The sequence below is a fragment of the Bombina bombina genome, chromosome 3 (genome assembly GCF_027579735.1).
Source record: "Bombina bombina isolate aBomBom1 chromosome 3, aBomBom1.pri, whole genome shotgun sequence".
Classification (NCBI taxonomy): Eukaryota; Metazoa; Chordata; class Amphibia; order Anura; family Bombinatoridae; genus Bombina; species Bombina bombina.
Window position 1 is genome coordinate 634,195,855 of NC_069501.1, and position 25,090 is coordinate 634,220,944.

General features: G+C 38.9%; 1 protein-coding gene across 1 annotated transcript in view; it reads left to right on the forward strand.

Moving 5' to 3' along the window:
- The window catches only part of LOC128652460 (uncharacterized), a 186,002-nt gene extending 168,695 nt beyond the window's left edge, over positions 1-17,307 (forward strand). Inside the window, exon 9 of the mRNA XM_053705398.1 lies at positions 16,559-17,307. Within this exon, the coding sequence (XP_053561373.1) occupies positions 16,559-17,307 (749 nt within the window). The remainder of the gene's footprint in view (positions 1-16,558) is intronic.
- Positions 17,308-25,090: the final 7,783 nt, after the last annotated feature.

Consider the following 25,090-nt stretch of genomic DNA (forward strand, 5'->3'; position numbering starts at 1 on the left):
CATACATTTTGTTATTTCTCCTACATATGCTATTCTACTTACAAGTTAAAAACTGAAATCAGCATATAACTATACTCCACTGTGGGTAAATGTCCATAAGTCTCTGTGCCTAAAAGAACAACAGGTCAAACTTTGCTGGCTTTGCAGTGCTGCCCCACGCAGGTTGGAGCTATGTTCTTAATTATATACTTCATTTAAAAATATAATCAAGCACTAACTCCAACTAGACCTATGCCTAGGGCAGCACTAAATATTACATATAAAAATAAATTTAACAATAAATTAAAACCAAAAATAAATGTCTGTTCTTGATTTAAAATAAATTCTTTGATTATTTATTACTTTACTTGGCTCAGAAAACACTAAACTCCTAACACTGAAACTAACTACAGTGTCTTTCCCTCACAGGTAAGGAGCACAAACAGTAAACACAACTTTTATACTCTAAGTTCAGGTTACAAGAGCAACAAACTTGATATGGTGTGATTTTAGAGAAATCCGACTTCGGATGGAAGCGTTAATACAACGAAAACTTACACATACACGAAAAGACCGATTGCAAACACTGTGCAAAATATTTAAATGGAAACCTGGTTCTATAATGGAGCTGTACACTACTTTTAGCTGGCAGGAACTTCAGTAGCTTACAGCTCTATTTTTAATGATTCAATGGAAGTGAGCCCTGAGTTGTATTTAATCACACAGTAATATAAGCTTAGCGTTTTCCATTACATGCGTGGAATTGCTATAGTATTGTGGTCTATGGTCTTTAGTAATGGGAATGTAATTGTTTCCATTGCTTTTGATATATATTTTGATCCCTAAAGCATTATTGAAGGTCATATAGTTGACTCTTTTGTTTACAACTACAAAAGACTGTTAAAGCTTTTTTTTTATTCTGCCTTTCTTGTACATTTTTTTTTTTTTTTTACATAAGGCCAATATAAAGTTTAAAATTATTTAATTTGTTATTTTATGTGTTTTAAAATACAATTACACCTCAGTTTTATAAAAATAATTATAATTTGTTTAGCTTTTAAGCAAATACAAACAATAGAATTTTAGGCAAAACAGCCTCAAAACATAGCTGAAATAAATAGTTACACCTTGTATAATCAGCAATATAAACATCCTAAACATTAGCGCTGCAGAATCTGTTGGCGCTCTACAAATAACCGATAATAATAATAAACATGACATGACATGAAGCTGTAACATAAAAATGAACTACTTTATAGCAATCAGAACCTGCAGGAATGATCAGCGTAAGTAGGAATCCATTAGACTAAATTTACATATATTAACAGTTTTTTTTCTTTTGGGTTAGAGAAATGCATGTTCTTATTTTTATTGTTAGAAGTTAAAGGGGAGTGTTGCACTTAAGCCACTTAAATCACTCATTGAAAGTGGGAAAGGCCTCAGGCCTATGGTCTGTGGTGATAAAATTGAAAGAACACTAATTAGCATTTGGAGTTTATGGACTTAAACCTGTGGATTCATTTATTTTACCAGCTAACACTATTCTAAAATGTATAACATCTTGTGTTGTAATGCAATATTCTGAAAAAACTGTCTAATATGTGTAAGGTTTCTTTTGTTTTTAGGAACAAGATTTTGTGTACAGGATATTAATGTAGGTACATTTTCCCAAATTCGAAATTCCAAAATCCAAACTTATTCTGAAATCCAAACTTTTTATTTAATATTTAAAAAATAAATAAAAAAAAATACAGTTTTTGATATACAGTTGCAAGAAAAAGTATGTGAACCCTTTGGAATGATATGGATTTCTGCACAAATTGGTCATAAAATGTGATCTGATCATCATCTAAGTCACAACAATAGACAATCACAGTCTGCTTAAACAAATAACACACAAAGTATGAAATGTTGCCATGTTTTTATTGAACACACCACGTAAACATTCACAGTGCAGGTGGAAAAAGTATGTGAACCCTTGGATTTAATAACTGGTTGAACCTCCTTTGGCAGCAATAACTTCAACCAAACGTTTCCTGTAGTTGCAGATCAGACGTGCACAATGGTCAGGAGTAATTCTTGACCATTCCTCTTTACAGAACTGTTTCAGTTCAGCAATATTCTTTGGATGTCTGGTGTGAATCGCTTTCTTGAGGTCATGCCACAGCGTCTCAATCGGGTTGAGGTCAGGACTCTGACTGGGCCGCTTCAGAAGGCGTATTTTCTTCTGTTTAAGCCATTATGTTGTTGATTTACTTCTATGCTTTGGGTCATTGTCCTGTTGCAACACCCATCTTCTGTTGAGCTTCAGCAGGTAGACAGATGGCCTTAAGTTCTCCTGCAAAATGTCTTGATAAACTTGGGAATTCATTTTTCCTTCGATGATAGCAATCCGTCCAGGCCCTGACGCAGCAAAGCAGCCCCAAACCATGATGCCCCCACCACCATACTTCACAGTTGGGATGAGGTTTTGATGTTGGTGTGCTGTGCCTCTTTTTCGCCATACATAGTGTTGTGTGTTTCTTCCAAACAACTCAACTTTGGTTTCATCTGTCCACAGAATATTTTGCCAGTACTGCTGTGGAACATCCAGGTGCTCTTGTGCAAACTGTAAACGTGCAGCAATGTTTTGTTTGGACAGCAGTGGCTTCCTCTGTGGTATCCTCCCATGAAATCTATTCTTGTTTAGTGTTTTACGTATTGTAGATTCGCTAACAGGGATGTTAGCATTTGCCAGTGACTTTTGTAAGTCTTTAGCTGACACTCTAGGATTCTTCTTCACCTCATTGAGCAGTCTGCGTTGTGCTCTTGCAGTCATCTTTACAGGACGGCCACTTCTAGGGAGAGTAGCAGCAGTGCTGAACTTTCTCCATTTATAGACAATTTGTCTTACCGTGGACTGATGAACAGCATGGCTTTTGGAGATACTTTTATAACCCTTTCCAGCTTTATGCAAGTCAACAATTCTTAATCGTAGGTCTTCTGAGAGCTCTTTGTGCGATGCATCATTCACATCAGCCAATGCTTCTTGTGAAAAGCAAACTGGTGTGTGTTTTTTATAGGGCAGGGCAGCTGTAACCAACACCTCCAATCTCATCTCATTGATTGGACTCCAGTTGGCTGACATCTCACTCCAATTAGCTCTTGGAGATGTCATTAGTCAACCAGTTATTAAATCCAAGGGTTCACATACTTTTTCCACCTGCACTGTGAATGTTTACGTGGTGTGTTCAATAAAAACATGGCAACATTTCATTCTTTGTGTGTTATTAGTTTAAGCAGACTGTGATTGTCTATTGTTGTGACTTAGATGATGATCAGATCACATTTTATGACCAATTTGTGCAGAAATCCATATCATTCCAAAGGGTTCACATACTTTTTCTTGCAACTGTATACAAAAGTATAAAAAAACATATAAAACTACCTTTAGGTTGCCTGTATAATCTGTATTATGACATGTAAATATTACATAAAAGACATAAGATATTGTTGTACACACTTTGTTCCATCCCCTTTCCAAACTGTCCCATTTTAAAGATACAAATATTCTGAAATCCAAAATGTTCCAAAATCCAAACCTTTTCCAGTCCCAAACAGTTTAGATAAAGGGGTATCTACCTGTATTCCCTTAGATAGTTTCAGTTCACACATTTAAATTGCAGTGTCATTTAATATTATTATTTACATTACAACTTCACTACAGACGGAGATACTGCTTTTAACATTCCATCAGTGTCAGAAAAGTATCGCCTCCCACAGGGAAGTAATGTGAAACATTTTTTGGCAAGACTGTTTTTGTGGCAAGACTTCATAGCATAACACTATTGTGGCAAGGCTTACAACATTGGACCCTTAGAGAGATATTTTCAGACCCTGAATAAAATATGAAAGGAAACATCGGATTTCCTTGTAGGATTAGTCTTTGAAACGTCTATATGAACACAAGGGGGCCCATTTATCAAGCTCCGAACGGAGCTTGTGGGCCAGTGTTTCTGGCGGGTCTTCAGACTCGCCAGAAACAGCAGTTATGAAGCAGCGGTCTAAAGACTGCTGCTCCATAACCCTGTCCGCCTGCTCTGATGAGGCAGACAAGAATCGCCGGAAATCAACCCGATCGAGTACGATCAGGTTGATTGATACCTCCCTGCTGGCTGGCCGTGAGTCAGCAGGGGGCGGCGTTGCACCAGCAGCTCTTGTAAGCTGCTGGTGCAATGTTAAATGCGGAGAGCGTATTGCTCTCCGCATTCAGCAAGGTCTTGCGGAACTGATCCGCACTGTCGGATCAGGTCCGCAAGACCTTTAATAAATAGGCCCCAAGGTGACTGATTTGTTTTAACTGTCACACCAAAAGTGTCTTAAAAAACTAGAAACAAAAACCGTCTGTGACGACACTGTATATATAAATATACTGCTACAATATCATACGATGTACAGTCCCATCGAACATTTTTTGTATTTGAGCCAATCTTCTCCTGAGCGCTCGCTTTTCCAGGGGCAGCTCCTTTCATAACCTTCACGTCAGAGGTATCATTAAAAAAACAGAGCACAACAGAAAGGATCCTCCTGGTGTAGTAATATTCCACAATTAACCTCTGCCGATTTACACCCACAAAATCACAAACATCTGCCTATTTCTTTTCCCAAAATGCATTTCTAGCTTCTCACAGTTAATGCAACTAGAACACATTCTTAATGCACATTGACAACAAGCTCTTTAGAGAAGTGTATCTACATGTATTGCAGATTTATTTTATTATTGTTTTGTTACTTGTGTCATGCATTTTGTACAATCCTCTTCCTTTAATCAATGTTATGGAAATACATGGAAATGAAATGTTTCCTGTTGCAAAATATTTTTTTTTACAAATATCTGATTATCTTAGTAACCTCAATGATAGTATTCTCTGTGACTCACTTTGTTGTCTTAATATGATGGTTGATCATCAATATTTAATAACAATCTCTTATTGCACTGCATGGATAGGAAAGTCAAAACTAAACGTGCATGATTTAGATAGAGCATTTTAAGACATTTTTAAGTTCACTTCTATTTTCAAAGGTGCTTTATTCTCTTGGTGTTCCTTGTTGAAAAAGAATATGCACATATCCTACACTAGTGGGAGCTAGCTGCTGATTGGTGCTGCACACGTTTGTCTCTTGTGATTTGATAACTAAATGTGTTCATCTGCAAAGCTGTTGCGTAACCAAAGGATAACAAGAGAATGAAGCATATTTGATAATAGAAGTTAATTGGAAAGTTGTTTAAAATTGTATGTTCTATCCAAACCATGAAAGAAACTGTTTGTGTTTCCTGTCCCTTTAACGCTCTAGGAGATGCATTTTTTTTTACTTCCAGTAGCACTTCCTGTCTGTGTACAACTATTCTTTTCAATAACAAAATTCAGTTTGTTAAAGGGATGTTTTTTCTTTGTTGCATCTAAGATACATTTAGAAATGTATTAAATGTTTCTTATATAATTATTTATGTTTCTCTTGTTAAGTGTATCCAGTCCACGGATCATCCTTTACTTATGGGATATTAACTCCTCCCCAACAGGAAGTGCAAGAGGATTCACCCAGCAGAGCTGCTATATAGCTCCTCCCCTAACTGCCATTACCAGTCATTCTCTTGCACCCAACGAATAGATAGGATGTGTGAGAGGACTGTGGTGATTATACTTAGTTTCATACCTTCAATCAAAAGTTTGTTATTTTATAATAGCCACCGGAGTGTGTTATTCCTTCTCTGGTAGAATTTGAAGAAGAATCTACCTGAGTTTTTCTATGATTTTAGCCGGAGTAGTTAAGATCATATTGCTGTTTCTCGGCCATCTGAGGAGAGGTAAACTTCAGATCAGGGGACAGCGGGCAGATTAATCTGCAAAGAGGTATGTAGCAGCTTATTATTTTCTGACAATGGAATGATGAGAAAATTCTGCCATACCGATATAATGTAAACTCAGCCTTAAATGCAGTAGCAGCAACTGGTATCAGGCTGTCATGTATGTATATTTTACACTTCAGTATTCTGGGGAATGGCACTTCACTGGAATTATACTGTATGCATAAAACTTTAGCCTAATTTGCAGGGACTAGCAACAGGCTTTTTAATAACACTCAATTTATTAATGTTAAACGTTTTTGCTGGCATGTAAAATCGTTTAATTTTCTGAGGTACTGGGTGAAAAAATGTTTTGGGCACTATTTTTTTCCACTTGGCAGTCGTTTTATTTAATTTATGACAGTTTACTGATCTCTCTCACTGTTTATGTGTGAGGGGGAGGGGCCTTTTTTTGGTGCTTTTGCTACGCATCAAAAAATTCAGGTCAGAAGTTTATTGTCTTCCCTGCATGATCCGGTTCATCTCTACAGAACTCAGGGGTCTTCAAAACTTGTTTTGGAGGGAGGTATCACTCACAGCAGAGCTGTGAGATTGTAGTTGACTGGGATAAAAAAAAAAAAAAAGTTTATTTCTGTATTTTTTTTTTTTTTTTTTTTTTCTGCTATCAGGGTTAGTTATCCTTTGCTAATGGAGCAATCCTTTGCTAAAATTGTGTTTTTTTACAAAGATTTGATGCTATAACTTTTCAGTTTATTAATTTTCAACTGTCATAACTTTTTCTGTGCTTCTTATAGGCACAGTACGTTTTCATATTTATAGTAAATTACTTGAAAAGTATTTCCAAGTTGCTAGTTTATTTGCTAGTGTGTTTAAACATGTCTGATTCAGAGGAAGATATCTGTGCTATATGTGCTAAAGCCAAAGTGGAGCCCAAATAGAAATTTATATACTAACTGTATTGATGCTACTTTAAATAAAAGTCAATCTGTACAAATTGAACATATTTCACCAAACAACGGAGGGGAGAGTTATGCCGACTAACTCGCCTCACGTGTCAGTACCTGCATCTCCCGCTAGGGAGGTGCGTGATATTGTAGCGCTGGAGTACATCTGGGCGGCCATTACAAATCACATTACAGGATATGGCTACTGTTATGACTGAAGTTTTGGCTAAATTACCAGAACTAAGAGGTAAGCGTGATCACTCTGGGGTGAGAACAGAGTGCGCTGATAATATTAGGGCCATGTCAGAAACTGCGTCACAATTTGCAGAACATGAAGACGGAGAGCTTCATTCTGCGAGTGACGGTTCTGATCCAAACAAACTGGATTCAGATATTTCAAATTTAAATTTAAGCTGGAAAACCTCCGTGTATTACTAGGGGAGGTGTTAGCGGCTCTGAATGATTGTAACACAGTTGCAATACCAGAGAAAATGTGTAGGTTGGATAAATATTTTGCGGTACCGGCGAGTACTGACGTTTTTCCTATACCTAAGAGACTTACTGAAATTGTTACTAAGGAGTGGGATAGACCCGGTGTGCCGTTCTCACCCCCTCCGATATTTAGAAAGATGTTTCCAATAGACGCCACCACACGGGACTTATGGCAAACGGTCCCTAAGGTGGAGGGAGCAGTTTCTACTTTAGCTAAGCGTACCACTATCCCGGTGGAGGATAGCTGTGCCTTTTCAGATCCAATGGAATAAAAAGTTAGAGGGTTACCTTAAGAAATGTTTGTTCAACAAGGTTTTATATTGCAACCCTCTTGCATGCATTGCGCCTGTCACGGCTGCAGCAGCATTTTGGTTTGAGTCTCTGGAAGAGACACTTGAATCAGCTCCATTAGATGAGATTACACACAAGCTTAAAGCCCTTAAGTTAGCTAACTCATTTATTTCAGATGCCGTAGTACATTTAACTAAACTTACGGCTAAGAATTCCGGATTCGCCATTCAGGCACGCAGAGCACTGTGGCTAAAATCCTGGTCAGCTGACGTTACTTCTAAATCTAAATTACTTAATATACCTTTCAAAGGGCAGACCTTATTCGGGCCCGGGTTGAAAGAAATTATCGCTGACATTACAGGAGGTAAAGGCCATGCCCTGCCTCAGGACAGAGCCAAACCTAAGGCTAGACAGTCTAATTTTCGTTCCTTTCGTAATTTCAAAGCAGGAGCAGCATCAACTTCCTCTGCACCAAAACAGGAAGGAGCTGTTGCTCGCTAACAGACAAGGCTGGAGACCTAACCAGTCCTGGAACAAGGGCAAGCAGGCCAGGAAACCTGCTGCTGCCCCTAAGACAGCATGAATCGAGGGCCCCCGATCCAGGAACTTATCTAGTGGGGGGGCAGACTTTCTCTCTTCACCCAGGCTTGGGCAAGAGATGTCCAGGATCCCTGGGCGTTAGAGATCATATCTCAGGGATACCTTCTAGACTTCAAATTCTCCTCCCCCAAGAGGGAGATTTCATCTGTCAAAGGTTGTCAACAAACCAAATAAAGAAAGAGGCGTTTCTAAGCTGCGTACAAGATCTTTTATTAATGGGAGTGATCCATCCGGTTCCGCGGTCGGAACAAGGACAAGGGTTTTACTGAAATCTGTTTGTGGTTCCCAAAAAAGAGGGAACTTTCAGGCCAATCTTGGATTTAAAGATCCTAAACAAATTCCTAAGAGTTCCATCGTTCAAAATGGAAACTATTCGGACAATTTTACCCATGATCCAAAAGGGTCAGTACATGACCACAGTGGATTTAAAAGGATGCCTTACCTTCACATACCGATTCACAAAGATCATTACCGGTATCTAAGGTTTGCCTTTCTAGACAGGCATTTCCAGTTGTAGCTCTTCCATTCGGATTGCTACGGCTCTGAGAATCTTCACAAAGGTTCTGGGTGCTCTTCTGGCGGTACTAAGACCGCGAGGAATTGCGGTAGCTCCGTACCTAGACGACATTCTGATACAAGCTTCAAGCTTTCAAATTGCCAAGTCTCATACAGAGTTAGTACTGGCATTTCTAAGGTCGCATGGATGGAAGGTGAACGAAAAGAAGAGTTCTCTCTTTCCACTCACAAGAGTTCCCTTCTTTGGGGACTCTTATAGATTCTGTAGAAATGAAGATTTACCTGACAGAAGACAGGTTAACCAAAGCTTCAAAATGCATGCCATGTCCTTCATTCCATTCAACACCCGTCAGTAGCTCAATGCATGGAGGTGATCGGCTTAATGGTAGCAGCAATGGACATAGTACCCTTTGCACGTCTACATCTCAGACCGCTGCAATTGTGCATGCTAAGTCAGTGGAATGGGGATTACTCAGACTTGTCCCCTACTCTGAATCTGGATCAAGAGACCAGAAATTCTCTTCTATGGTGGCCTTTCCTCGGCCACATCTGTCCAGGGGGATGCCATTCAGCAGGCCGGACTGGACAATTGTAACAACAGACGCCAGCCTACTAGGTTGGGGCGCTGTCTGGAATCTCTGAAGGCTCAGGGACAATGGAATCAGGAGGAGAGTCTCCTACCAATAAACATTCTGGAATTGAGAGCAGTTCTCAATTGCCCTTCTGGCTTGGCCCCAGTTAACAACTCGGGGGGTTCATCAGGTTTCAGTCGGACAACATCACGACTGTAGCTTACATCAACCATCAGGGAGGGACAAGAAGCTCCCTAGCAATGATGGAAGTATCAAAAGATAATTCGCTGGGCAGAGTCTCACTCTTGCCACCTGTCAGCAAATCCACATCCCGGGAGTGGAGAACTGGGAGGCGGATTTCTTAAGTCGTCAGACTTTTCATCCGGGGGAGTGGGAACTTCATCCGGAGGTCTTTGCCCAAATACTTCGACGTTGGGGCAAACCAGAGATAGATCTCATGGCGTCTCGACAGAACGCCAAGCTTCCTCGTTACGGGTCCAGATCCAGGGATCCGGGAGCGGTTCTGATAGATGCTTTGACAGCACCTTGGACCTTCGGGATGGCTTATGTGTTTCCACCCTTCCCGATGCTTCCTCGATTGATTGCCAGAATCCAAACAGGAGAGAGCATCAAGTGATTCTAATAGCGCCTGCATGGCCACGCAGGACTTGGTATGCAGATCTAGTGGACATGTCATCCTGTCCACCTTGGTCGCTACCTCTGAAACAGGACCTTCTGATCCAGGGTCCCTTCAAACATCAAATCTAATTTCTCTGAAGCTGACTGCTTGGAAATTGAACGCTTGATTTTATCAAAACGTGGTTTTTCTGAGTCAGTTATTGATACCTTAATACAGGCTAGGAAGCCTGTTACCAGGAAAGATTTACCATAAGATATGGCGCAAATACTTATATTGGTGCGAATCCAAGAGTTACTCATGGAGTAAGGTTAGGATTCCGAGGGATATTGTCTTTTCTACAAGAAGGTTTTAGAAAAGGGTTTATCCGCTAGTTCCTTAAAGGGACAGATTTCAGCTCTGTCCATTCTTTTACACAAACGTCTGTCAAAAGTTCCGGACGTTTCAAGCTTTTTGTCAGGCTGTAGCTAGGATCAAGCCTGTGTTTAAAATTGTTGCTCCACCATGGAGTTTGAACTTAGTTCTTAATGTTTTACAGGGGGTTCCGTTTTGAACCCCTTCATTCCATTGATATCAAGTTGTTATCTTGGAAAGTTCTGTTTTTAATGGCGATTTCCTCGGCTCGAAGAGTCTCTGAGTTATCTGCCTTACATTGTGATTCTCCTTATCTGATTTTTCATTCAGACAGGTAGTTCTGCGTACTAAACCTGGGTTCCTACCTAAGGTGGTCACTAACAGGAATATCAATCAAGAGATTGTGGTTCCATCTTTGTGTCCTAATCCTTCTTCGGAAAAGGAACGTCTGCTACACAATCTAGATGTAGTCCGTGCCCTGAAATTTTATCTACAGGCAACTAAGGATTTTCGACAAACGTCTTCCCTGTTTTTGTCGTTTTATTCTGGTCAGAGGAGAGGTCAAAAAGCTTCGGCTACCTCTCTCTCACTTTTGGCTTCGTAAGCATAATACGGTCTAGCCTATGAGACTGATCGGACAGCAGCTCCTGAAAGCATTACAGCACGCATTACTACTAGAGCTGTCGGCATTCCACTTGGGCCGTTTAAGAATGAGGCTTCTGTTGAACGATTTGCAAGGCTGCAACTTGAGTCTTCTCTTCATACTTTTCTCCAAATTTTACAAATTTTGACACTTTTGCCTTTCTTCGGAGGGCTGTTTTTGGGAGAAGGATCTTCAGGCAGTGGTTCCTTCCGTTATAAAGAGCCTGCCTGTCCCTCCCGTCATCCGTCTGTACTTTAGCTTTCTGTATTCGGTATCCCTAAGTAATGGCATGAATCCGTGGACTGGGATAACACTTAACAAGATGAAAACATAATTTATGCTTACCTGATAAATTATTTCTCTTGTAGTGTATCCAGTCCACGGGCGCCCGGCCCTGTCACTTTAAGGCAGGTAATTTTTCCATTAAACTACAGTCACCACTGTACCCTATGGTTTTCCTTTCTCAGCCATGTTTTTCGGTCGAATGACTGGTAATGGCAGTTAGGGAGGATCTATATAGCAGCTCTGCTGGGTGAATCCTCTTGCACTTCCTGTTGGGGAGGAGTTAATATCCCATAAAGTAATGGATGATCCGTGGACTGGAGTACACTACAAGAGAAATAAAATTATCAGGTAAGCATAAATTATGTTATTTCTTTGTTTGCTTAGAAAAGAATGGATTTCCTGTGATGACAAAAATTACCTTTTGTTTCTGTCCGGTTGTTGGGGGGGGGGGGGGGTTCACTTTCCATCAATATAGTTGTTCTTATCAGCCCAGAGTGAAATCTGTCCCCAGAGATGAGTTGCGCAACACCTGTTAGATTCCCAATTAATTTAGACACGGTTTAACTTAACCTTTTGATGTTAAAGCTACTTTTAAAATGTATAAATATTGATCTTCTTTAAAGGGACATAAAACCCTTTTTTTTTTCTTTCATGATATAGAAAGAGCATGCCAATTTTAAACAACTTTCTAGTTTACTTCTATTATCTAATTTGTTTTATTCTCCTTGATATTCTTTGTTGAAAAGCATATCTAGATAGGCTCAGTAGCTGTTGATTGTTGCTGCACTTAGAAGCCTCATGTGATTGGCTCACCACGTGGCATTGCTTTTTCTTCAACTGAGGATATCTAAAAAATTAAGCAAAATAAATAATAGAAGTAAATTGGATTGCTGTTTAAATTTGTATTCTCTTTCTGAATCTTGAAAGAAAAAAAATGGGTTTAGTGCTCCCTTGTAAGCATGATGGTAATTTTTTAAGTTTAATATCTATTAATATTTTTTCAATACATTTAGAAGATATTTTATTATTTTTATTATATTGAAATACAACTATGTATCATTATTAATATTTTGATTTCATATTCCTTTCCAAGACCTGTTTTCTTTTGATGCCATGGATCCATACTGACTACATCAATTATAACTGAATCTGGAGCCAGAAACCATTTATTTTAATGAAGTGCTTTACAAGGGAGAAAAAGGTGTGTCACATAAACTACAGTATATATATATCTGCTTTAAAAAAAAGCAGCTAGATACACAACTCATTGGCTTCATTCTTAAGACAAGTCTTCTCGTGCTGAAGTATTGCTGTTTTGCATTTGAAACAGGCTCTTTTGGAGAGATCAACATCAAAATGTTGTTTCTTAGACACAGCCTTTTTTGTTTTAGAGCTTGCTTGGGCAATAATTAAAAACTGGCATACCTCTAGGCTATGGTGATAATTTATTACCTGCTTATCAGAATTCATATTGATGTTTTGAGATAATCTCCTTCGACCTAATCTTCTTTACACCAGCTGTTAAAGTATATTAAATAGTCTTTATTTTAATGTTTGCCTTTTAAATAGTAACTGAGCAATTATAAGAGACCTTAACTCCTTAAAATGACTTCAAGGGACAGTAAAGTCATAATTAGACATTCATGATTTAGACAGAGCTGAAAGGTTTATCCAGGTAAGCTCAGGAGCAGCAAAGAACCTAGGTTCTAGCTGCTGATTGGTGGCTGCATATATATATAATTATACTGATTGTCATGGGCTCATCCATATGTTCAGTTAGAATCCAGTAGTGCATTGCTGCTTCTTCACAAATGATACAAAGAGAATGAAGCAAATTTGATAATAGAAGTAAACTGGAAAGTTGTTTAAAATTGTATGTTCTACAGAAATCATGAAAGAAAATGTTGGGGTTTTATGTCCCTTTAACTTTATAAATCAAAGTTTATTCTACATCTTCAAAAAATATTAATCTGTCTTCAGGTAAAATTGGCAGGGTCCATGGTCCATACCTAGGTTTATCTATAAAGTGATTTGGTCAGCCCTTGTTTAATTTTGCTTCAAATGGAATGTCAAGAAAGATATCAATACAGATTAAAGTTTCAAACCAGACCATCTCAGAAATGAGTAAAATTAGTTTTACAACCACAATTACTTTTTATGACCTCACCTAATTTATTACTAATGATTGCACTGAGTGGACTAGTAACTTTTTCCCTCTTGGCAAGTAGCTTTTAACCCCTGACTAGTAAACCATAGTAATAATTTTCCACCCCTGTGTATATATATATATATATAAATATATGTTACAGGTAAAGTCAGAAATCTGGTAAACCTGACATTACCCAAGGAGCTGTGAGTAAAGCTCGATGTAAGGTAACTCCCCTATCTACACTATTTTTTTTGCCTCTGCCTGGGGGGTTCAAGAAAGGTGTGTGTAAACTTTTTAAAGTTCCCTGTCACCCTTTATTTCTACAAGTATTCCCCTTATTTCCCCCAGGTCTATTGCTTTGTTATTGTCATTATGGTATGTTAGCTAAGGCTCTACTTCTGTCTGAAAGAAAATAACCTGACTAGTGCTTTAGAGGTCTGTCTTGACCATTTATTTTGAAGCCTACATGACTGTAACCGTAGACCTTTGTATACCTAATCTCTAATACACAGGTATTGCTTCATTTGGTAAGTTGGACTGTGGTTATATACTTAGGGGTTTTGCAAACCCATAGCAATATTCCAAAAGGACTAGGAAAAGGAGAGTCCACAGTGAGCAAATAAGGATGTGTATCAAGTAATTGGGGTAGATTTAACAAGCAGTGGATGCTGCTTTCTACGCCGTAGTTAAGATAAGAAGCAGAGGTCGTAAGACTGCAATCACCCTGATCCGATATGATCGGAAATATTGACACCCCCTGCTAGTGGCTGATTGGCCGTGAATGTGCAGGGGGCGGCATTGCACAAGCATTTCACAAGAAATGCTTGTGCAAAGATAAATGCCAACGCTACAGCCTTTTGATTGTTATACTAACGGGATTTGTAATTTTTCATTAAGATGCTCCTGAGTACCCTTTTCTGTGGTTCCACACTGGAAATGCAGGTAGCATGTTTCATGTTTTAATTTGGGCAAAGAGAGAAGAGTTTCTGTATGCTCTTTGCATATCTTTATCTTGCATACAGATAATGTTGTATAATACCTTTGCCATACTGGTTTTTCTTATTCTCTATACATAATTACTTTTGTGCGTTAACATTGCTTGAGTGCAAAATCTCTTCTATCACTTAAGCAATTGTCTAGGGCATGGTAGCATCTGCATATCAGAGTCCACTATACCCTCACATAATAGATTCCTAAGGAGCACTAAGCAAATAGTACGCCAGTGGCGTCACTAGGGGGTGCGGGCCGCACCCGGGTGACACCCTCCAGGGGGTGACACCACCAGAAAAAAAAAATAATATTTTTTTTTTATTGAAATTCAAAGAAATAAAATGTAGAGATGCATAGATTTTTTTATTAGAGGGGCCAGTTGTTGTGAACATTAGTGGGACTGGGGAAGTTGTAGACACTTACATTTTTTTGCCCCTTGAGCCAGCGCTGCAATTTCCACAAATAGTTTTCCCGGCTGCTTTTGCTTGTTTGTACTTTGCTCCTCCCCTGCCCAATTTCACTATGAATGTTGTGGCATGCCGTAGGGCTTGCAAAGTTGCGCTGCTAGCCTAAACCTGCCTGCCTATCTGTGCTCACTGCTCAGTGACGTGTGGAGCAGTGGAGTCACTCTGTGCTGTCTCTCTAAACGGGAACTGGGAAATCGTGATGGGGATGCCTGGCACCTGACTGCATGACTGTCTGACACTGTCTCTAAAGTGAAGGAACCACGTATGATGCCCACCAGACAGGTACGGTAACGGTACACTAAGTGCATACTGAAGAGGTAAGAGGGCGGGCAGGGCTCTGGGGGTGGGTAGAGTGCAGAGATGATTGGCCATAAGAAGCGGTAGGCACGTGACCCGAGGCTGTGCACTGACAGACTTGGAACAGAATTTTCATAGTTTGTGCGCCTAAACCTTTTCTTTAGTGATTTATTTTTAGAGTGCTCTGTTTATCTTTCATTTGATGCTCTGCTAAACCAGGGAGCAGCTCTAGGCATGAGCTTTATAATTAATGCAGTGCAGTTTACATATTTTGTATGTGTGTGTCTGAGTGTTTGTGTGTGTGTGTGTCTGAGTGTTCTTGTGTGTGTGGTGTCTAAGTGTTTGTATGTGTGCCTGAGTGTTTTTGTGTGTGTATGAGTGTTTTTGTGTGTGTGTGTGTCTGAGTGTGTTTGTGTGTGTGTGTGTCAGAGTGTTTTTGTGTGTGCCTGAGTGTTTTTGTGTGTGTGTCTGAGTGTTTTTGTGTGTGTGTGTGTGTCAGAGTGTTTTTGTGTGTTTGTCTGAGTGTTTTTGTGTGTGTGTTTTTGTGTATGTGTCTGAGTGTGTTTCCGAGTGTTTGTATGTGCATCTGAGTGTGTTTTTAAGTGTGTCTGAGTGTTTGTAGGTGTGTGTGCCTGTGTTTTTGTGTTTGTGTGTGTCTGCTTTCTGTGTGGAGGGGGGGTGGCACCATAACTTACCGCACCGGGTGATACCAAACCTAGTGACACCACTGTAGTGCGCTAAGCCGATGGAGTGCAAGTAGTGACGTTCATGTAGTTATGTGCTATAATATTAAAGGACCACTAAATACAGAAGAATTGAATAACTGACATATACATAATAAAAAGACAATGCATTAGCAAATGTCAAAGTTAATTAAAAAATGTTCTCCCTTTTTACCATTTGACAGCTTTAAGCCAATCACAAAATGCCTCAGAAAGTGTGCATACAAAAATAATGTGCACGTTTTGATAATAGAAGTATATTAGAAAGTTTTTATTAAAAAATTGCTGCTGAACAGGACGTATATTCTGAGAGCTCCAAGCAGAAGCCTTAGTAATCCGCCGATTATTAAACAATAGCAGCAAGATTGAATATATATTGTTTGAAGACATCACAATCTTGTTAATTGTGACCCCACATTTATTTTCTTTGCTGTTTGAATGACGCTGGGGACCCAGATTGGAACATAAAGGCCTATGGCGGCGGCCTACTACTAGGCAACCACCCCCCCCGGGAAGAGCCGGGTCATCAGTGCCGTCAGGTAAACTGGCTTACTGAACCTCTTCACATTCTATCACTCATCAGTCATCAAGCTCAATTATATCTGCCTCATATTACTATCATTTCACACAACACAACCCTTTATCACAAAAATATTGTACGCACGACCATTCCGTTATGATGACCACGTGGGAAATAGATCTTGCAAGAGACCTGGACCAGCGTTTCTCTAGACTAGAGAACTTCTCAAAATCTACAACAGGTCGCTACCTCTAGACCATGTGGAGAACACTTCAATACTGCTGAAACATACAAGTACTGAGGACTCATCGCAAAAAATTGCAAAACACGTTGCCAAAGAAGGAGACTGGAGAGAAAAAGGGAAGGAGGACAAGCTTCTACATGAAACATACCCTCAGACGCAGCCGGAGGAGCGAGACTCGGCTAAAATATCACCAAACAACCCACACAGCAGAAAGACTGCCCCGTCTGACTTTAACTCACAGGCTGTGCCGTCTTGGTCGAAGAACCCCGGCATGGCTGACAAATCACTACACTTCACCGGGCAGTCGGATGAGAAAGTACTTGATCACTTGGACCCCATACCGCAGTCAGATGAAAGGGGAAATCTCTCTAAATACATATCACAGTTCCTACAAAGCCCAGAACGACCTAAACTACTGAACACCTGCCTTGTGAAAACTTATGGTGTCAAACCCTCTTGCGGCAGTATCTGGCTTGATAACCTGGATCGTTACATAGCTGCATACTGCACGGCCATGCAGGAGTCTCAGCCACTCAATCCCAGCACTGCAGTGCCCATTACACGACCTGCAAACAACTCAAAACCTCTGTCTCTAAATGAAGCAGATGGAGCCAATTTTTGCATACTCAGGACTCCCGGTACCCCACAGGCTCACCAAGAACTCTGTAACATCAAAAAGGGACACAAAAGACATTCTCCGATTAAGGATACCTATTGCTCCCACAGTGATGGACGCTTCCCAGCCACAGGAGAGGGGTAGTCGGCAGATACCCCTCCCAAGCAGATCACACCTGACTGAGCTCACTGGGGTAAACCGCTAACTATCTGCTAGCTTAGATTTTACTTTCCCCATGGACTCTCTGGAGGAACGTCTCTTGCCAATATATATAGTTAAGCCTCCCTTTCTTTTACTTTATGTTTTATTATATATTTAAAAGTTGACTGGTTATTACATGTATTGATGCGATGGCAAAAAATGTTTATAATTATACCAAATACCGGCGGGTAGTAACTGGCGACAGATAAATGTACTGATCGCTCCTGATTGCAACATTACCAAATGGACGCTGATAATTCACTTTAAATCTTGAGAGCCCAGGTATTGTAACATGTTAAGGCTAATTCTGTTTATCACACACACTTTAGCAGTCCAGGACACATTGAATGTGCTGACTCACTCGCAATTAGAACCACCGGTAGAATGTAACCCTTTATCTGCCGAATGTCTCATCTCCTCAGTATCCAATATTAGGCTTAGCTGAATAGCATAGTGGCACTTTGTCCTCTTACACAACACTGACTTGTATTATTTTTATTATTATCTTTTGTTTTCTTTACGCTCCCCAGCTGGGTCCCTGTGTCACTAATTGTATTTGCATATAGATTTTAAAGGCATGGATCGGTCTTTCTCACACTGAGGGGCAAACATGGCAATGAAGTAATTTCCCTTAAGCATAACTGCGCATACCAAATATCTCTTAAACATAGATTGGCCTTATAATTCTTAGTTATCCCCAATTATGGCCAATACAGCTGTCTCCTATATCTGATCAATTTTAATATAATTTCTATCAGGGATGCATATGCCAGTGTATGTGTATTCTGCCATGACTCCTGAATAACATGACTTATCAATATAAGAGCATTTTCAGGCACATTAATGTTTTGTCAATTATTTTATGATACTGTACAACCCTGTGCATCAAATATGACATGAATATTTGAGCCCTAACCTGTACCCTACACTTCGTTATCCAGTTTTGTGTATGTTCTGTTTATGCTTATTTATCCCTACATGTTTCCTATATATTATAAATAAGGATCCAAGAGCGGTCCATAATATGTTTTAAAGGGACTAACATGAGGAAAATCAACCAAGAACCACCAGAATGTTTTCCATACCGCTGAATACATAATTTTTGTCTTTATTTACTTGTTTTCTTATATATGTATTTTCTCCCCATTTTGGTGTCTCGAACCACTGTAATATGCAACTCCTCAATAAAAATGTTTTAAAAAAAAAAAATTGCATGCTTTATCTGAATCATGAAAATTTAATTTTAACTTTAGTGGACCTTTAAATAATATAATATATAATAATAATAACAATGCTAAAAAAAATTTGGACATATTAAGAGGCTTTGATTAAAATATTTAACCATCCACTTGTAATACCAGATGTGCGTAATTCTTTGTGTGCGGTTGCAAAAAAGATACTGTAACTCACTGTGTGCTATCGATTGCACACTACTTATAATCTAGCCCAACATTTTTTAAGAATTTCTTTCTTTCAATGCTTTGTTCACTAGGTTGCATGGATAATCTCTTGCATTATAATTGGACATCCCTCTTCTGTAAGGGTTGTAACTGTTCTACCAATGAGACACCATTAGTCTTTAGTGGTTTACTATTCGGGTTGCTGCTTTTTGTGTTTGCAGATCCTTATTCCCAAAGCAACACTAAAGTTCATTCTTGCTTGCTCACAGTGCAGTCATACTCTCCTCTATTTCAAAAATATATATTGATATACAACAATCTGCAATTGGTGTATTTGGTTTGTATTTTATTCTTTTTGCTTTATGCAAATACATTATATGGCAAGGGAAAAGTCCAAAGACCTCTACATAATCACAAGAAGTCTCTGCCACCAGGTAAGTAATACATTCTTGGCTATTTTACAAGTGGAGCATAAATTATTTTGCCGGGTGTGTTATTGGTCCCATGCTTGAAATGCTTGTGCAACGCTACCCCCTGCTCACTGGCGGCCAATTGGCCGCTAGCAGGGACTGTCAATCATCCTGACAGGTTAAGGAGCAGCTGTCTTATGATCGCTGCTTCTTAACTTCCGTATTAGACAAGCCTAAAAAGATGCGCCTCCCAAGCAGCATTTGCTGCTTCATAAATAAAGCCCTTTGACTGGATCTAGGGTCTGTGTTCACATCTCCCTACAACTGCACTAATGGTTCACCTCTTGCATGATTCTACACTGAATCCTCATAGTTGTGTATGATCTCTACAACTCTTTGACAGACAGTTATGCAATAAAGAGTTTTTTCAGGAGTCTTCCTGACATATTTTATAGCCTCCAAAGCAATAACTCCAGAGACTCCAAGCAATGCCTTTGTGTGACAATAGCCTGCATGAGACCTATGTTTCTTCATTTGTAGCCTAATAGGATCACCGCCTCAGTGGGGTAGCTTGGAGATCAGTTTATTGGTTGTGGAAAGAATAATATATACCAAACCGGATGTTGGTTTCCACAAATGTCACCAAGCGTCCCATTCTTCCATGAGAACGTGTTTTTTACAACAATTAGCTTCTTGAAGCTTTCAGTTTTCAACTATGTTTTGTTAAAGGTTTTTTATACATTGACAAGGGGTTATTTGTGTTTCTGTCACTACTTTGTGTTCCTTCTCCTTTTTTCTTTTTTTTTTATTACCCAAAACACAAAGAACTGCTCGTTCTTTGTTCCTAAAGGTGGTAATTGCTTAGAATAATAACTCTTAAAGATTGTTCTACTATGTTTACAAATGACAAGAAAGCTGTTCCATATTGGGTAAGACTTTTTAATAATTGTTTAGAAGCATCTAAGGAAAATAAGAAAACCTGATAACTTGTTGATTCTTAATTTTCTTCCTCGAAAAAGACAAAGCTTCAATTTACAACTGCATTTGTTCTCCTGGCTACAGAGTTCAGGAAAGCTGTGCAACTAGCGCTGCTAATTGTTTAAGTGGCAGTTTCTGCTCAGGACCAGTACTCTGATGCTCCTGGGTGGTGCTTTAACTATGTGTTTAACCCATTTGTGGATTGCAGTGTTGCTAGTGATAAAATGGCATGCTATAATAAATGAGAACATGCCATTTTATCACTGTAATGGCCCTTTGAGTCTGTTTTGTTTGAGCAAATGTACAGAGCAACCAACAATGTTTTAACAGTTTAATAAGTCTGCATCAGCACAAACAGCGTTTTAGAATAACTGTATTTTTTATCGTTTTGCTGATCCGACCGTGCCTTCATGTGCTTCATCTTTTGTATAGACCCAGTAACCATAATTGTCTTGTCACAGAAATATAAGAGAAATCAAGTTTGCACTTATGACAGGAAATAAAGAGCCACTCTGGGATGCTTTTTGTCCTTGGCATTTCTGTTTTCTCTCTTTAAATAAACTCTGTTTCACTATGTGGTAAACTGAGTAGAAATGTTATGGGAGTTCAGGAGCCATGAAGGTGTCATTACTTTTAATGTAAAGAAAATAGGTTGTTATATATATTAATTGTGTTTAATGTAATAGACAAATATCTGTCATATGTTTCAAAAATGTATAATTTCTGGAACTGACACATAAACAAACTAAGCGATTTTCTGTTTCCAACAATTTTTTTCTCTGTTGTAATATTATTTGAGACATAGGGGCCTAGTTATCAACGTGTCGACTTTTCCTGCCTTCGCCGGCCCAATACGCCCGTCTAAGCTCGCCTCACATCGCCGCCGCGGACCTGCCAAAATTCGCCTAAGTTATCAAAAAAGCTGTCAAAAAGCCGCGCACCAAGTACGGGGCGATGAGCAGCGGACTGTGAGAGTTATCACTCATCCGATCTCGCTGCTCTTCGGCTTTTTGACAGCTTTCTTGCTAGCCTGTCACTAAGCACTCACACTAACTACACTGTTCTACCCCCTATACCGGCGCCCCGGAGCCCCCCGCAACTAAATAAAGTTACTAACCCCTAAACCGCCACTCCTAGACCCCGCCGCATTTCTTATAAATGTATTAACCCCTAAACCGCCGCTCCCGGACACCACTGCCACCTACATTATACCTAGTAACCCCTATCCTGCCCCCCCATACCGTCGTCCTCTATAATAAAGTTATTAACCCCTATCCTGCCGATCCCGCACCTCACCGCAAATAAATAAATAGTTTAACCCCTAAACCGCCGCTCCCTGAACCTGCCGCAACCTATATTAAATTTATTAACCCCTATCCTGCCCCCCTACACCGTCGCCACCTATAATAAATTTATTAACCCCTATCCTGCCCCCCTACACCGTCGCCACCTATAATAAATTTATTAACCCCTATCCTGCTCCCCACTACACCGCCGCCACTGTAATAAAATTATTAACCCCTAAACCTAAGTCTAACACTAACCCTAACACCCCCCTAACTTAAATATTAATTAAATAAATCTAAATAATATTTCTCTTATTAACTAAGTTAATCCTATTTAAAACTAAATACTAACCTGTAAAATAAACCCTAATATAGCTACAATATAAATAATAATTATATTGTAGCTATCTTAGGATTTATTTTTATTTTACAGGTAACTTTCAATTTATTTTAACTAGGTACAATAGCTATTAAATAGTTATTAACTATTTAATAGCTTACCTAGCTAAAATAAAGAGAAATGTACCTGTAAACTAAAAACTAACCTAAGTTACAATTACACCTAACACTACACTATACTTTAATAAATTATTCCTATTTAAAACTAAATACTTACCTGTAAAATAAACCCTAAGATAGCTACAATATAATTAATAATTACATTGTAGCTATCTTAGGATTTATATTTATTTTACAGGTAACTTTGTATTTATTTTAGCTAGTTAGAATAGTTATTAAATAGTTATTAACTATTTAATAACTACCTAGCTAAAAGAAATACAAAATTACCTGTAAAATAAATCCTAACCTAAGTTACAATTAAACCTAACACTACACTATCATTAAATTAATTAAATAAATTAACTACAAATAACTACAATTAAATACAATTACATAAACTAACTAAAGTACAAAAAATAAAAAAAGCTAAGTTACAAAAAATAAAAAAAATAAGTTACAAACATTTTAAAAATATTACAACAATTTTAAGCTACTTACACCTAATCTAAGCCCCCTAATAAAATAACAAATCCCCCAAAATAAAAAAATGCCCTACCCTATTCTAAATTAAAAAAGTTCAAAGCTCTTTTACCTTACCAGCCCTTAAAAGGACCTTTTGTGGGGCATGCCCCAAAGAATTCAGCTCTTTTGCCTGTAAAAGAAAAATACAACCCCCCCCAACATTAAAACCCACCACCCACATACCCCTAATCTAACCCAAACCCCCCTTAAAATAACCTAACACTAATCCCCTGAAGATCATCCTACCTTGAGTCGTCTTCACTCAGCCGAGCAGCGATGGAACCGAAGTCGACATCCGGAGCAGAAGAAGTTATCCTCCAAGCGGCGCTGAAGAAATCTTCCATCCGATGAAGTGATCCTCCAAGCGGCACTGAAGAAGTCTTCGATCCGGGCGATGTCATCTTCCAAGAGGCGCTGAAGAAGTCTTCTATCCGGGCGATGTCATCTTCCAAGCCGGGTCTTCAATCTTCATCCCGCCGACGCGGAACATCCTTCTTTACCGACGGACTACCGACGAATGAAGGCTCCTTTAAGGGACGTCATCCAAGATGGCGTCCCTTCAATTCCGATTGGCTGATAGGATTCTATCAGCCAATCGGAATTAAGGTAGGAAAAATCTGATTGGCTGATTGAATCAGCCAATCGGATTCAAGTTCAATCCGATTAGCTGATCCAATCAGCCAATCAGATTGAGCTCGCATTCTATTGGCTGTTCCGATCAGCCAATAGAATGCGAGCTCAATCTGATTGGCTGATTGGATCAGCCAATCGGATTGAACTTGAATCTGATTGGCTGATTCAATCAGCCAATCAGATTTTTCCTACCTTAATTCCGATTGGCTGATAGAATCCTATCAGCCAATCGGAATTGAAGGGATGCCATCTTGGATGACGTCCCTTAAAGGAGCCTTCATTCGTCGGTAGTCCGTCGGTAAAGAAGGATGTTCCGTGTCGGCGGGATGAAGATTGAAGACCCGGCTTGGAAGATGACATCGCCCGGATAGAAGACTTCTTCAGTGCCTCTTGGAAGATGACATCGCCCGGATCGAAGACTTCTTCAGCGCCGCTTGGAGGATCACTTCATCGGATGGAAGATTTCTTCAGCGCCGCTTGGAGGATAACTTCTTCCGCTCCGGAAGTCCACTTCGGTTCCATCGCTGCTCGGCTGAGTGAAGACGACTCAAGGTAGGATGATCTTCAGGGGATTAGTGATAGGTTATTTTAAGGGGGGTTTGGGTTAGAGTAGGGGTATGTGGGTGGTGGGTTTTAATGTTGGGGGGGTTGTATTTTTCTTTTACAGGCAAAAGAGCTTAATTCTTTGGGGCATGCCCCACAAAAGGTCCTTTTAAGGGCTGGTAAGGTAAAAGAGCTTTGAACTTTATTAATTTAGAATAGGGTAGGGCATTTTTTTTATTTTGGGGGGGTTTGTTATTTTATTAGGGGGCTTAGATTAGGTGTAAGTAGCTTAAAATTGTTGTAATATTTTTAAAATGTTTGTAACTTATTTTTTTTATTTTTTGTAACTTATTTTTTTTATTTTTTGTACTTTAGTTAGTTTATGTAATTGTATTTAATTGTAGTTATTTGTAGTTAATTTATTTAATTAATTTAATGATAGTGTAGTGTTAGGTTTAATTGTAACTTAGGTTAGGATTTATTTTACAGGTAATTTTGTATTTCTTTTAGCTAGGTAGTTATTAAATAGTTAATAACTATTTAATAACTATTCTAACTAGCTAAAATAAATACAAAGTTACCTGTAAAATAAATATAAATCCTAAGATAGCTACAATGTAATTATTAATTATATTGTAGCTATCTTAGGGTTTATTTTACAGATAAGTATTTAGTTTTAAATAGGAATAATTTATTAAAGTATAGTGTAGTGTTGTAATTGTAATTGTAACTTAGGTTAGTTTTTAGTTTACAGGTACATTTCTCTTTATTTTAGCTAGGTAAGCTATTAAATAGTTAATAACTATTTAATAGCTATTGTACCTAGTTAAAATAAATTGAAAGTTACCTGTAAAATAAAAATAAATCCTAAGATAGCTACAATATAATTATTATTTATATTGTAGCTATATTAGGGTTTATTTTACAGGTAAGTATTTAGTTTTAAATAGGATTAACTTAGTTAATAAGAGAAATATTATTTAGATTTATTTAATTAATATTTAACCTCTTAAGGACATATGACGGAATTTTTCCGTCATAAAACAATTGAGCAAACAGAAAGCTGTGTCCTTAAAGGGTTAAGTTAGGGGGGGTGTTAGGGTTAGTGTTAGACTTAGGTTTAGGGGTTAATAATTTTATTACAGTGGCGGCGGTGTAGTGGGGGGCAGGATAGGGGTTAATAAATTTATTATAGGTGGCGACGGTGTAGGGGGGGCAGGATAGGGGTTAATAAATTTATTATAGGTGGCGACGGTGTAGGGGGGGCAGGATAGGGGTTAATAAATTTAATATAGGTTGCGGCGGGTTCAGGGAGCGGCGGATTAGGGGTTAAACTATTTATTTATTTGCGGCGAGGTATAGGGGGGGCAGGATAGGGGTTACTAGGTATAATGTAGGTAGCGGTGGGCTCCGGGAGCGCCGGTTTAGGGGTTAAGACATTTATTATAGTTGC